The following is a 12,935-nucleotide window of genomic DNA, read 5'->3' on the forward strand; positions in this document are numbered from 1 at the left end:
TTTAACTTTGAGTTTTATATGTCAAAAGAATGGAAAATTTTTAAAATAGAAAATAAGTCGAATGGTCTACTGAATATAAAACTAAAAATCCAACAGTTTAAAATCAAGCTTATTGACCACCATTTTAATTTAACCAAAAATTTAATGTACACACACCAGAAGTAATGTACAAAAGTTACTTGAACGATAATTTTGTTCTATAAATTATGGTATTTTTCTTTTCAATTTTTACTTTTAAATGTTTTAACTATGTCCTTACACTTGCAACGAATATTAATTAAATCTAATAGAATTTTATTATTGACACGTTACCAAAATATTGATGTGATGAATAGTGTTCTAATTGATGATGTATAACATTATTTTACACAAAAAAAGTGGCTTAGAGGGATGAAACAAAGATAGTTGAGCTACAAATTTTCTTCAATGTTTCTCCCCAATGATACTGCATCAAATCTCGAGCTCCATACACCAAAAAAACATATATCTATACTTCTCCTGTGATACATTGTAAATTATCTTCAAACAATTTCTTGTTTTGAGTTCTATTGGTTTTTTTCCGTCCTTTTTTGTGCCCATTTGTTCTCAATGGCATTCTTGCATTGGACAAAACTTAATCGTTTTTACAATCAAAGGTATCCAGGCGGATTAGAGTGTAACTGCCATTTTCTTCCACAGTCCACTCGATCGACTGATTTTCAATAAATAGTATCCAGGTGGACTTCTTCTCCACTCTTTTGTTGCCCAATTGTTCTCAATGCATTTTTTTGACAAAACTTAATCGTTTTCGATCAATAGTATCCAAGTGGATTAGGATGTAACTGCCACTTTCTTCCTCGGTCCACTGGATCGACTCTTTCTCCAACAGCTTCATAACCTTTTCCATAAAAGGACAATAAAAATATTAAGTAAATCACAACACAGGTAGAGTTCGGATAGAGGTTCATAATGTAATCAGATTCTAAAAGTTGGCATCTAACGTGAGCAGTATCTCATGTACAAATACTATCATTTGACAAGTACTCAAGCTTTTATGTAAACGGTCAAATGTTAGCAATATCATGTACCAATGCTATCATTTTGATTTGACAAGTTCTCAAGCTTTTATGTAAATAGCTCGTCCATGCATGCAAATGATGCATAGTATGAGCACAACTCGGTGAGAGTGACCATAGATAACCTACATGAAATATGGGTTAAGTTATTCAGTAATATGGAGTAGAAATTTGAATCTCTAACTTATAGATCAAAGGTACATGTTTTAACTAGACTTTTTTTCTTCCTTTATTTTTTAATTTTTTACTTCCACCACCTGCAAGTTCGAACATCCCTCTCATGTCTCATCCCCTCCTTGACCAAAAACTGAGAAGAAAGAAAACAAAAAAACAAACAAACAAAAACGGAGGAACCACTAAAAAATGTTTCCAGGTTAAGATCTTACCAAACGTCTACAAGACCGCTTTGAGGTATTTTTATCATCTGCCTCCATGATTACTTTAAGATGTTTAATTGCTGATCAGTAAATGAAAGGAAAGTGTATTGATATATGATATGGACAACGACAAAATACAATTATGGACTGTAAAGAAATAGATCACGTGGAAAAAAAAGAGGAACTCACATGGGATTCCGGAGAGTGAAGAAATTTGAGACTTCAAAACTTTCACTGCCTCCTTCCCACCAAGGTCATGCAAATCAAGCAACATTTCATCGTCTTCAGTATCTGCATGCCTGCTCATTAACAAAACAGAAAAAGTGAGCCTGAAATTGAATTGCAATCGTTTAAAAGACTGCAGTTTGAGAAAAACATATCCGTAGAGACCATAACCACTAACCTGGGTTCAAAAATTAACTGGTTTGACTGTTCGTCTGCTTCTTGAGCTTTTTTGTGAAAGAAGTGCCCCTAACTCGTGCACATCATAGGAACATGAGTTTACATTCCGATCTACGAGGTTAGGGTAACATTTTGTATACAAAATAATGGACTTTCATTTCCCAAGTTGAAAAAAATAGTGCATCTTGTTTATCCAAAAGGAAACTATTGCATACTTGTAGCTTCACTTCATTTGTGGAATGAGCATTAAGCAAACATAGGACCATAGAATTGATTAAAAACTCCATCAAAACACAGGATCATATACATATTACACAGTATCTTAAACTTAAAGTAATTTAAGATAATAAACATTACCCCATTACCTTCTTTTGTAATATACACCATCTTATACAGCTATGAATGTGAAGAATTCTCTATAATCCTTTGTCCTTCGGATTGTTGGAGGTAATTTCTTCCAAAAATATCTTTTTACATCTTATAGTTTCAATGAAATAGTCCTGTTCTTTTTTTATTATTATTATTATTTAAAAGAAAAATAGACACTACCCCATTACCTCATCTATGAGTTTGGCTGCTCGAACAGAATCCCCTTTAGCAAATGCATCTATGGCCTATGAACAAATTAATTTTCCATCTTAGAAGTGATTTGAAAGACGCAGAGAAATCAGTTGATGGCAGATTACAACAAGAGTGGAAAAGTCAAAACAAGGCAAAAAGTCCACCTACCGCTGCATAATATTCCTTCATTGTGCCCCGGTACTCCCTAACAGCTTTACGAAGGAGTTGGTAGCTATTTTCTTCATCCTCAACTTCAACTGCAATTCGTATTGTACTGGTGGATCAAAAATATTGTGATGGCCAAAATTACTGATTAGAACATATAGAAATGAACTCAAATTAGTATCAATTACTTTCCTCACATACTCTTCTAACGGGTCTTACATGATGACAGGACTATTCAGTACTTCTTGAACTGTGCAGGTGAAGCTTTTGCCCTAGAACATTTCAATAATATATGCACCACCAATATACTTTGTTTTTATTTATCCGCTTGTTATGCAAAATGATGCAATATCATGGAGCTCTGACTTCTTTAAAAATATTATAGTCATGATATGATGTGCCAATCCCGGAAGCAATCAGCTAAAGAAAACTAGAATACTCGTAAATTTTGGCGAATTACTTATACAATCAATGATATTGTTAGAAAGAAACTTCAATTATTTGAAATTTTGAATAATAAGATACTAATATTAAGAGTTCAGAAAGTATGAAAATCGGCATTGCTAATCTATTTTCATCAGAATTCACAGATAATGCTCAAGCTTCTAAGACCCCATAAATAGATGTTAAAAAGATAATTCCAATGTTACCATCCAAATCAATTTGATCATTGTACTCCACACGCTTCTCACGCTCTGCATCCACATCTTTGAACGGTTCACTCACCAATTGTCCATATGCTCCAAACTGCTTCCTCCTTGGTACTATTCTTCTTGGTGACTCCTCTTCTGGTTCCTCAGAAGCATTAAATAATGCAGTCAAAACCTCCTTTTGAAGATCACTTCTAGTCTTTTCCAAGTTAGTCATTTCCAAGACTTTTTTGCTTGAGGCCAAATTTCCGTTCCTTGATGACCTGAAATGACCATTTTTTTTTTGTTGAAACGGAGATGACCAGAAATGGACATTTAACTTCAGGAACAAATAACAAGTTAACTTTGTCCATTAAGAAGTCTTGTCCAATCACTAGAGTATCAAGGAAAATCTTGAAGATAATATTTGTTCTAGAAGAATATGAAAAATAACTATCCGTTGTCTTTCTACTTTTAACAATGACACCCAAGCTACCAGACTGCAACAGAAAGATATTTACCCTCCAGATTAAGGAGTGAACAAAGAGATTTACCCTCCAGGATAATGGTTTTCTGCCTTATTTCTCTGACACGAAATTGAACCCGATCTTGAACATGTAGCTGCAGTCTACAAAAGAAAATAGCTCGGGTAAGAAAGAAAACACATATTCAAACGTACAACAAAACTTTATTCCTCGTGAATAAAAGTTAGTACTGCCCATCAAAACCATTACCTTTACAATAGATCAAAGTGTAACAGCCACAAACTCGTATTATTGAGAATATAAACGATATACCAAATTAAGAAAACCAATAAAATGCGTGAAGTCGTGCAAAATGTTTCCAAAGTGATGCATTCCAAGACAACATGTTTTCCATCTCTTGGATTGGCTGCGTGGGGCACATAAAAACATAGTCCGAGTGAGTGGTGTTTTCTGCTTCTTTTTTTCCATTTTCTGAGAGTTCAACAATGTGGAGATAGAGAATTCGAAGATTTGACCACTTGGTTGAAAGTATTTTCCTTAACTAGTTATGCTATCTTCAGGTCGGCAACGATGTATTTATAACACACATATATGTTATATGTCATGCATACATGTACACCCATATATATATAGGATTAACGCATGTCACTGTTTAACATTAAAACATAAAAATTAGGCATAAAGATCTTTTTTTTTTTTTTCGGATGAGGCAGAAATAAGAATTTATTTTCATATATTACATTGCTACATATTTTCAAGAGAACAATAATTCTTAGAAGATATAATAAAACGATAATAATAATTAAAGTTATAATTAGAAATACTAAAAAATGTGAGAGGTCTGGTCTTCTTCTGTAAGCAAACCAAAAGTTGAAAAAATGGTGACATGACCTAGGCAGTTTGCCTGAGTAAAGGTGCTTGCCATAGACAACCGCATCTTGCCTCACCTATCACCACAAGTAATTCACCCAAGCTCAACTTTGAAAACGCTAATTGTGGGAGGAAAGGGAACTTTGGAAACTTTAATGCTACACAAAAGTATTCAAAACTGAAGGAAAATGACAAACATAATTTATATCTCATGAAGTAAAAAGACAATTCTATATTCACACAACAATATGACTTGTAAGTTACAAAGGAACTTTCACCAAAACTCTAACCAGCAAATCTACAAAAGTTTCATGAGTATAACGACTATTCAAACTATTTACTACGTGAAAACAAATACTCAAGTCATACTAACCGAGTCAGTGGACTTATTACCCGAACCAAGTCTTTCATCCACTGGTGTTGTTGACCGATTAAGCAAATTCTCCATGCTCTGAAAGCTCAAAAGGATATTCTTGAAAAGCCTTAAAATGGTAACGTCTTTATGGTAAAATCTCATTAGAGAGAAACAACAACTTCTATTGAGAAAGAATGAAAGAATGAAAGAATAAAGGGCATACAAAAAAAAAGAAGGGGTTCCAACTAAGTAAAATGTTACTGATGGAATAGTTACAAAAGGTCTTCAAAATTGAAGTCCAAACGGACACATGATTCAATCATCTTGTATCATCCAGAAAATATCCACTCTCTAACATCACGAGCAGGCATGTGTATTAAGTTTTGCGTGTCTATTTCTTAGCTAGAGATTTTACCAAAAAAAGTAATAAAATTGGGCAATAAATTCCAAAAAGTCGTGACATAGCAAATTTGTGTGTGTGTGAGAGAGAGAGAGGGAATTATAAAAAGTATTTTTTAAAAGAAGAAAAAACAACCGTTGAAGCCCATAACAAGAGGAGCATATGCAACATGGATTGTAACTAGATAAGTAATAGAGGTGGGAAATAAATGTCATGACATATCCAATTCAGGGAGAGCAGGAATTATCAGAAATTATATGAACTCCATTCAGGATTGCAATTCTTGAAAACCATCAGAGACTGGAAAAGCTATTAAAACTGGCATTTTGCATACCTTTTTCATATCATATCCACAACTGCCTGCAGTAAAAATGCAAACCCTATTAATCGGTAATATCCTTAATCAATAGTATGCATTTCAATAAGAAGCCTGTATCCATATTTATACTAGTAAAGAACAAACAATACAACAAATATAAAATTCTATTGCAACAGATTGCAATTTTTATATTAATGTTACTTTTTCATTTTAAACTCTATACATATATATACTGAAACAATTTTCTCTTCCAAATCAAATTGCCTCAGGCTGCACCAACTTTCCTTTGCAAGGCTGGTTGGGGCAAATACTGAAAGCATGGTATGAAATGCAGAATTAGCTTTTATATACGTATCTCAAACCATTAGCAATATAAATAAACCTTGACATTAAGCAGAAAGGTTACAGAGACTAACAGCACAGAATCCTAAAAAAATGGAGACAAAATGAGTTGATAAGAAACTTAGATAATATTTAAACAATTACTTTACTATGATATGAGAGAACCATAATTAATTATTCATTTTGGAATTTTTGTTTGAAGAAATAAAAACCTAATTTCATCTTAATCACTTCACTAATCCTAGAATTGAGAAATACAATGAAATTTGTGTATTAATATGATAGAAAGTTTTCGGTAGGTTGATAGTCAGTGGAGTTATTACTTATATTATTTAACAGTAATTGTGACCGATAATGTTGAATTGAAGCTTATGTTCCTCAGAAGACAGAAACTAGTTAAAGCACTAAAATGACGACTACTAGAACAGAAATTCCAAGGCTGCCGTTGGTTCATTCCTTTTATATTTAAAGTGTTAACTAACAAAGTTCCTTTGTCTTCACAATGCTTAAAGTTGAGATAAAACAATAAAATAAAAGGGTTCTTTAAAACTACCGAAGTAAAGAGTTCTGAAATATTTGATTAAATCTCAAGATGGCTTATATTTCAAACAGCCAAACGATAATCTTACACTTGGATGAACATTTGATATAACTATGATAATCATTGAAGAGTTCTGACCCACTGACTTCTAACATGATTTTAAAGACAGCCATTGATTCTAACAGTGTTCATGCACACATAAATTTTCAAGGTCTTTGGTTTCATAATGTGAATAAGGTTAAACCTATTTTGCAAGACAATAAAAATTTTAGTCTACTAGATCCAAACTATGCTTATCAACAGAATAAACTCCAGCAATCAGAATAGGGAAATCTCTTCAAGACAAGCATAAGATATCTAGTTATTTTCCAATGTGTTATCTGAGGTAAGAATAAGATTGAAGATAACTGGCAAAGATAAAGATAACAGCCTACCAATAACTTCTCGGATCACTTCCCTTTTCAACCTGAAACCATCCCCAAGCATTTTGAAGAGAAAATCTTCCATCTCATGATGCAGGTCAAAGTCACTGGGTAAACTTGTACAATCTCCTTCACTTGAAGATTCATGCAAAACCTTCATCTCCACCTTTACTGGTTTATTTACCTTAGTAAAATTATTTCCTGATGGCTTGGAACAAGCATATTCTTTACCGATAATGTTGGAAACTGTGCCTGTTGAAAAAGGCTGAACCTTTAACTTTGCAGTTTTCAGGTTCCCTTTGACCTGATATTTCTTCTCAGACACTTTGCCCTTACCCAAATTATCTCCATTTCCAACGTCATCATTCAATGCAGAGTTTGAGGTGCTCTCCCGCATTTGAAACAAAATTTCACCTGCCAAGTCTGCCTTGTAGCCTGCCTTAAAATAGGCTGAAGCTATTTCCTCAAGTGAAAATTCAGAACCAAAAGCATCAACCAAAGAGTTTAGCACGATATCCTCCTCACTACATTTTGATGCATTCAGTCCATACGTTTCCTTTCCTGTCATTCTTTTCAAATATAGGAATTTGTCAAGCAAAGATCAAATACATTTCTACACTGAGCAACTAACACCAAAAGTTAGAACTGAAATGTGGAAGTATTTTCATTATGTCCGAGTTTAACTATGACAGAAATCAAGGAAATGAGTTCTAATAAAATCATAGTGATAAGAGTTTTTTTAGTTTTCTTTTTATTTATTTATTTATTTTTATTTTTTTGTTAACAAGCATATTCCATAATCAAATAAAGTATCGAAATGGTAAAGGTTATTGGACGTCTTAGATTCATACATAAACCAGTAAGGCAGTAACATGCCACAAACAAAGAAAATAAGTTATAGCCGATACAATGAACAGAAAATATTAATAAAGAAAAAAAAACTATTGGATGATCGTAAGCGTAAAATCTTTTAGTTTCTATGTCATTAAGTTGATCTGCGATACTCAAAACCAAGTGGGTGGATAATATACTATGACTCTAAGAATAGGTGTCCATTGCATCGATCCGACAGCATCTTTTCACTAAAACAATCGCCTCGTGTAGTCCAATGTCCCACTGAAGCCTATATTAAGTCAAAGCATCTCATGGAAGAAATCACCGGTTCTTCTGCGTGTATATCCATAATGTATCTGAGTGACAATACTTAATTGCGCTGTTTCTTTCTCCGTATACATTCGCACTCATGTAATGATTGATGAAGACCATGCAATCAAGCTTACACACAGAAGAAAACAAAATAAAGGTCTGGAACAAAGTGAAAGAAACAGAAAAAGGGAAATACCGGGAACTAAATAGCTCAACAGAAATACTAGTTCATTAGAATCAAAATGTCGAAGAAGAAACGGATTCCCGATCAAGATGCAGAAGTTAACAAAGCTAGAAGTGAAAATCACAAACAAATATGTACAAATTTCAACCTGGAAAGAACACAAGTTACAAACAAAGCCAACATTCATCGAAAGGAATATGAAATAAACTAAACAACAATACCAACGGCAAGAGCATCGCAAAAAGATCTTCGAAAAGAAGTAACCTGATGTGATTGGTAGAAGTTGGGTAAAGTGATTCACCGGCAGCGGCAATTAGTGAGGACCGAGTAGGAGCCGCAACCCACTTGGATAAACAAAAACAAAGGATAATAATAGAAATGCTTTTTGGCGCTTTGATGGGCTCGCTTCAAGAAGTTTTGATTTGGTTTCTTCCCATAATCCAACCCATGGTTATTTAGATTGATGAGTGTATTTTTTCAAGAAAAAAGTGTTGTTTTTGGAAAAAGTTAACAGCTGCCTTTAATGTTTTTGAAAATTTCTTCATTTTCTCGACTTAATTCTTTCATTGTTTCATTCTTAATTCCGGTTTTCAACCAAATTTATTTTCAAACATATTTTTTAACTTTTATTCGAATATCTTCTGATTTTTATTAAATAATTTCTAAACTTTTATTTAGAGATATCCTAGTTATGATTAAAGGATCATCTATTTTTCATTCGTCTATTTTTATTATTGTAAGAACAATCTTGAAAGAAAAATAGTTAGTAAGAACTAATGTCTCGGTTATTCGAAAATTGTTTTGAAAAACAGAAGTTTTATAAAAAAATAAAAAAATTCTTATTTTCATAAAACATATACGGTTTAAATTTTTGAAATTTAAATTAAAAAAACAAAATTTGTGTTTAATTGTGTTTCATGCTCACAATCTTTTAAAACAAAACCAAAAAACAAAGAAAACAATAATTCATTGTTTTTAAAAATGGGTTATTCAAAGTATTACTTTTTAAATTCGTTTTTAAAAACATGTATACTACTCTTTCGCTATCTTTTATTTTTTGAATTACGAACCAAACAAAACTATTGTCTCAAATATTTTATATCGAAAACAAAATAAAATGAACGAAACATGATAGAATCGACTCAAAGTAACACGAAATATAAAAATGACATTTCATAGGAAAAGAAAAAGGTAACTTGAGGATAAATTTACAAGAACGAGTGGTTGGGTTATAGAATATTTTTTGACTTTTTGGGTTAATTTGGGAAAGTTTCGGAAATGATCAGAATAAGAAAAAAGAAAATTAAGAGAAAACAAAAGCAAATCGCATATTCGTTCCTTTTGGGCTCATCCTCAGCATTACAAAGAAGAAAACAATCGGCAGGGAGCGTTGAAGATTTGAAGGAGGCTGTGTATTATATGATGATACCGCAACAATGGGCGTCTCCTTGTGGCAACCAATGCACGCAGAAATACGCGGCCCTCACCCAGATTCCCTGTACATCCTTCTCATCTTCCATTTTTACATCATTTTCTCTATTTCGCTATAATTTTTACGCAATTCTTCGCTTATTTCATTACCCCATGTCCTAAGATTAGATGGCTGCGATTTTCTTTGTTAGTTTAAGAAACTTTCTCGATGCGTAGCTAGAAACTCTCGTCGCGAATGTTGGTCGAATGCAAAGTATCATGGTGAGATGTTGAATTTCTCCTGTCTGGTGGGTTATTAGCTGTTCTTATTACACATGATTCTGCCAGGAAAGAGTATTTTGGATGAATCTGTTGATGGGAATCCCCGTATTTGTTATACTAATTGATTGTCGGAGAATATACTTGCTACTTATTGGGAATTTTAGGTTTTATAAATCTATTTGTGATATGGATTAGGCGTCCTGTTATATTCATCTAGTTGACGTGGGCAGCGAATAGTGTTTATTTACGAATAAAATTGTTAGTTTCAATTGTGATCCTTTGGAATCTGATACTAAGATACTTTGTTATACTAGAAGTCAGGGGATTATAATTAATGTCAGTTATGTTTATGTCTGAATTTGAGTAGTCTTATAATACACATTCTGCTTCTGCATGATCGCAATGGTCTCAATGTAGGGCGGGTATTTTGCAAAAAGGGGTGTGATGCAGATGGGGAAGCCTGGGACGAATGTGAGTAGTATTTTTCTTCTCTTCTCTCCTCTTCTCTTTCTTTTCCCTTCACTTCACTATATATTCTATACGTTTCATCTAGATGTAATTTTCCTGCTTTCTGCCTTGCAAGTTCAATCATGTATTTCTTGTAGCTTTGTGTGATCTATTCTATTTCTATCAAGTGTTCAATTGATTAGCTTATTCAGGTTCATTGAAATTTGGGGCACAGGGTGAACTTGGGTCGAATGCTACAACTTGCTATAGATATTTTCAGCATCGGTCATTCTAGGCAGAAAATTATTGGTCCAACTGAAAATTTGTCTGCTTCCAATTTGATTTTTTTCCTCCCTTTTTAACGATATTGAAGCAATGGACACTAATGTGGAATCACGTTATTATGACTTGTGGTAAATATCGGCATTTGGTGGACAGTTTTTCTGATATTTCTGTTTGAATGTATTTTTGCTAGACTAATATCTGGTGATGGAGTCCATTATATATCTTGATATAAACGTTGTAACTTTTACTAGTTATTATATGTTTTTAGTGATTAGGAAATCTTTATAGAAAAACTTCCTTGTTGCTCACCTTTAAGACCCTTGAAATCTGTTACCTTTCAACTTTTTATGTTATTCATCGATATAAATTGTTGCTGTCATTGAGTCACAAGGCTTGGAAGAATGCACTGAGATATGCTATAAGGATCCTGTATTTAAGAACCACCAGTGGAGTGCTTACATTGACCGATCTCCTGGGTCTGCCAGTTACTCAGAGGTACTTAAGTGTCTTGTTTTTTTCTGGCGTTTTCTTTGACTCTGATGGTTTCACCGTACATGAGATTTAAACCTTATTCTTTACAAGTTCAATATTTCAGTAATCCACTTGTCTGTTAATTCGTATATGTGAACTAGGAAGATTCTTAGTTAATTCGTACATAGTATCTTCTGTTACAGACAGTATTTGTTTTACTTGCTTTTGCATTTTGACTCCTTGCTGCTCGCAGGAATGTTTCCATGCATGTGTATCTGGTTGCGGCTTTAAGGTAAGTGTTATTTTACGAATATCAAGTAATTTAAGTATGGTCACTCTTGCTTGAAGTCGATGAGCAGTTACTGTGGGATCAGGATGATGTAGTTGAAAATTTTATTTTATATGCTTAGTAAAGTGTCCTAGTTCAACTTATGATCTGTGGTTCAGTTCAAAATTCCTCTGGTATTATATTGCTGTGAGGATGAAGTCCTCTGGCGTGTCAAAAACCAGAATTGTATGTTTGAGGAAAGACGGCTGTGTCATGATTTAAAACCTTACACCGAATCGTGAACATGAAACTCTTTGCACTCATTTCTCTGTTATTCATGCGTTACAGTACTAGTGCCTGATCTTTGTAGCATGATTTTCCATATGTATTCAGCCTGTATTTGCAGCAGGACATAGACATTGTCGTTAAAGGACAAATGCTTGAAAGTCGTGCTATCCTCCCTGTTCTTTCTTTCAAGCATTACCTAGTTAAATCCTGCAAACACATTCACTTCTCTGCTAATGCTTGCCATTATTATTGATTTACACTTTGCCTTGTGTTAAATATTCGACAATTCTATGTTCCTGGTGTGTAGTCTTAGTTGATCTGATAACATTTCTATTCTCGATCAGTTTGAGGTTGAACCAGAGAAAGCTGACAAAATCCAACCAAACAGACCTGCAAAACCAGCACCTGTTGTTTCGAAACCCTCCCCACGACCTCCAATCACTGAATCAATTGCCAAAAATGAAGACTTGCCAAGCACTTCTGCATAGCAACACACAATGCCAATAAACAAGGAAACCTGACGCATCAAATTGTAGTCAGTCTGTTAGGTTATAGTTTTCTTTTAGCCTCTTAATATTCCTATGAAAATCCTTCTGACCGGCAATTTCAATTTCAATGCAGGCTTACGTCTCCCGTTGCTATGTTTCCCCCCGCGGGCTTCCATATTCTGTTGGATTATAAATTATGACAGTCACTTGTAAGTTTAGTCCTTCCTTGCCTGTAAAAGGACTTAGGTCTCTGACATAGATATTTTTCCTATATGCTGAGAGTTGCTAATTGCCTGCCTTGTTGTAGCTTCCATTGCTCTGGCTTCAAAAGTTGGAGAATTTTGTGAAACGTTAATTTAGTATGGGGAATTGGGGAATTAGGCACCTTGTTGTTTCGGAAAAGAAGTAAATTTCAGCTGTAGCTTGTCTTTCTTTTGTGTTCTTACAATGAGCTCGTAAAAGTAAATTAGCAGGATTCAGTTCAATAGGGACTTGACAAAATAGTCTTCATACTTTTTTTTTCATTGAAATCGAGAGTTGGGTCTTTGGGAGATGTTCTCCGACTGCCAACCAGAAATGGCTGTTTAGATGATCTGCTTCTAAGATATAATGTTGTTTCTCTATTTCAACAAATGTTATTTAATAGGTGAATTTAATGATAACGAGAGGAAGACCATAATTTCTCATTACCTGCCCACGTATGTGGTCAAGTTACTTGGTGTCAACTGGGATCGAGGTCCAAA

General features: G+C 33.9%; 2 protein-coding genes across 4 annotated transcripts; one reads left to right on the forward strand and one right to left on the reverse strand.

Moving 5' to 3' along the window:
- Positions 1 to 273: 273 nt before the first annotated feature.
- LOC103484526 (putative nuclear RNA export factor SDE5) lies at positions 274 to 8,796 on the reverse strand. Of its 3 annotated transcripts, none has more exons than XM_008441645.3 (12): positions 8,475 to 8,796; positions 6,936 to 7,492; positions 5,634 to 5,659; positions 4,918 to 4,995; positions 3,744 to 3,817; positions 3,211 to 3,473; positions 2,564 to 2,652; positions 2,392 to 2,448; positions 1,836 to 1,903; positions 1,622 to 1,731; positions 1,442 to 1,512; positions 274 to 877 (listed from the first exon to the last, which is right to left on the reverse strand). In XM_008441645.3, the coding sequence occupies exons 2-12, from the start codon at positions 7,489 to 7,491 to the stop codon at positions 755 to 757; spliced, it is 1,515 nt and encodes a 504-aa protein (XP_008439867.1). In that variant the 5' UTR covers position 7,492; positions 8,475 to 8,796; the 3' UTR covers positions 274 to 754. The 3 variants fall into 3 exon arrangements, with proteins under 3 accessions (XP_008439867.1, XP_008439864.1, XP_008439866.1); XM_008441642.3 differs by having other exon boundaries at positions 8,518 to 8,794; XM_008441644.3 differs by lacking the exon at positions 8,475 to 8,796 and adding an exon at positions 8,266 to 8,421.
- A 622-nt stretch (positions 8,797 to 9,418) lies between these two features.
- Positions 9,419 to 12,745, forward strand: LOC103484528 (uncharacterized). The gene is made up of 8 exons (XM_051088372.1): positions 9,419 to 9,444; positions 9,724 to 9,751; positions 9,876 to 9,945; positions 10,363 to 10,416; positions 11,069 to 11,172; positions 11,402 to 11,440; positions 12,049 to 12,239; positions 12,326 to 12,745. The coding sequence occupies exons 1-7, from the start codon at positions 9,419 to 9,421 to the stop codon at positions 12,190 to 12,192; spliced, it is 465 nt and encodes a 154-aa protein (XP_050944329.1). The 3' UTR covers positions 12,193 to 12,239; positions 12,326 to 12,745.
- Positions 12,746 to 12,935: the final 190 nt, after the last annotated feature.

The sequence above is a fragment of the Cucumis melo genome, chromosome 8, assembly GCF_025177605.1.
Source record: "Cucumis melo cultivar AY chromosome 8, USDA_Cmelo_AY_1.0, whole genome shotgun sequence".
In the NCBI taxonomy this organism is placed as follows: Eukaryota; Viridiplantae; Streptophyta; class Magnoliopsida; order Cucurbitales; family Cucurbitaceae; genus Cucumis; species Cucumis melo.

Coding starts and splice junctions, on each gene's coding strand:
- LOC103484526 (XM_008441645.3), bottom strand. CDS start 7,491: ATGACAGGAAAGGAAACGTATGGACTGAATGCATCAAAATGTAGTGAG. Junction 4,996..5,633: donor GTGGATATGATATGAAAAAG/GTATGCAAAATG, acceptor TTGAGCTTTCAG/AGCATGGAGAATTTGCTTAA. Junction 2,449..2,563: donor TGAAGGAATATTATGCAGCG/GTAGGTGGACTT, acceptor ATTTGTTCATAG/GCCATAGATGCATTTGCTAA.
- LOC103484528 (XM_051088372.1), top strand. CDS start 9,419: ATGACATTTCATAGGAAAAGAAAAAG. Junction 9,946..10,362: donor GTCGAATGCAAAGTATCATG/GTGAGATGTTGA, acceptor GTCTCAATGTAG/GGCGGGTATTTTGCAAAAAG. Junction 11,441..12,048: donor TATCTGGTTGCGGCTTTAAG/GTAAGTGTTATT, acceptor ATTCTCGATCAG/TTTGAGGTTGAACCAGAGAA.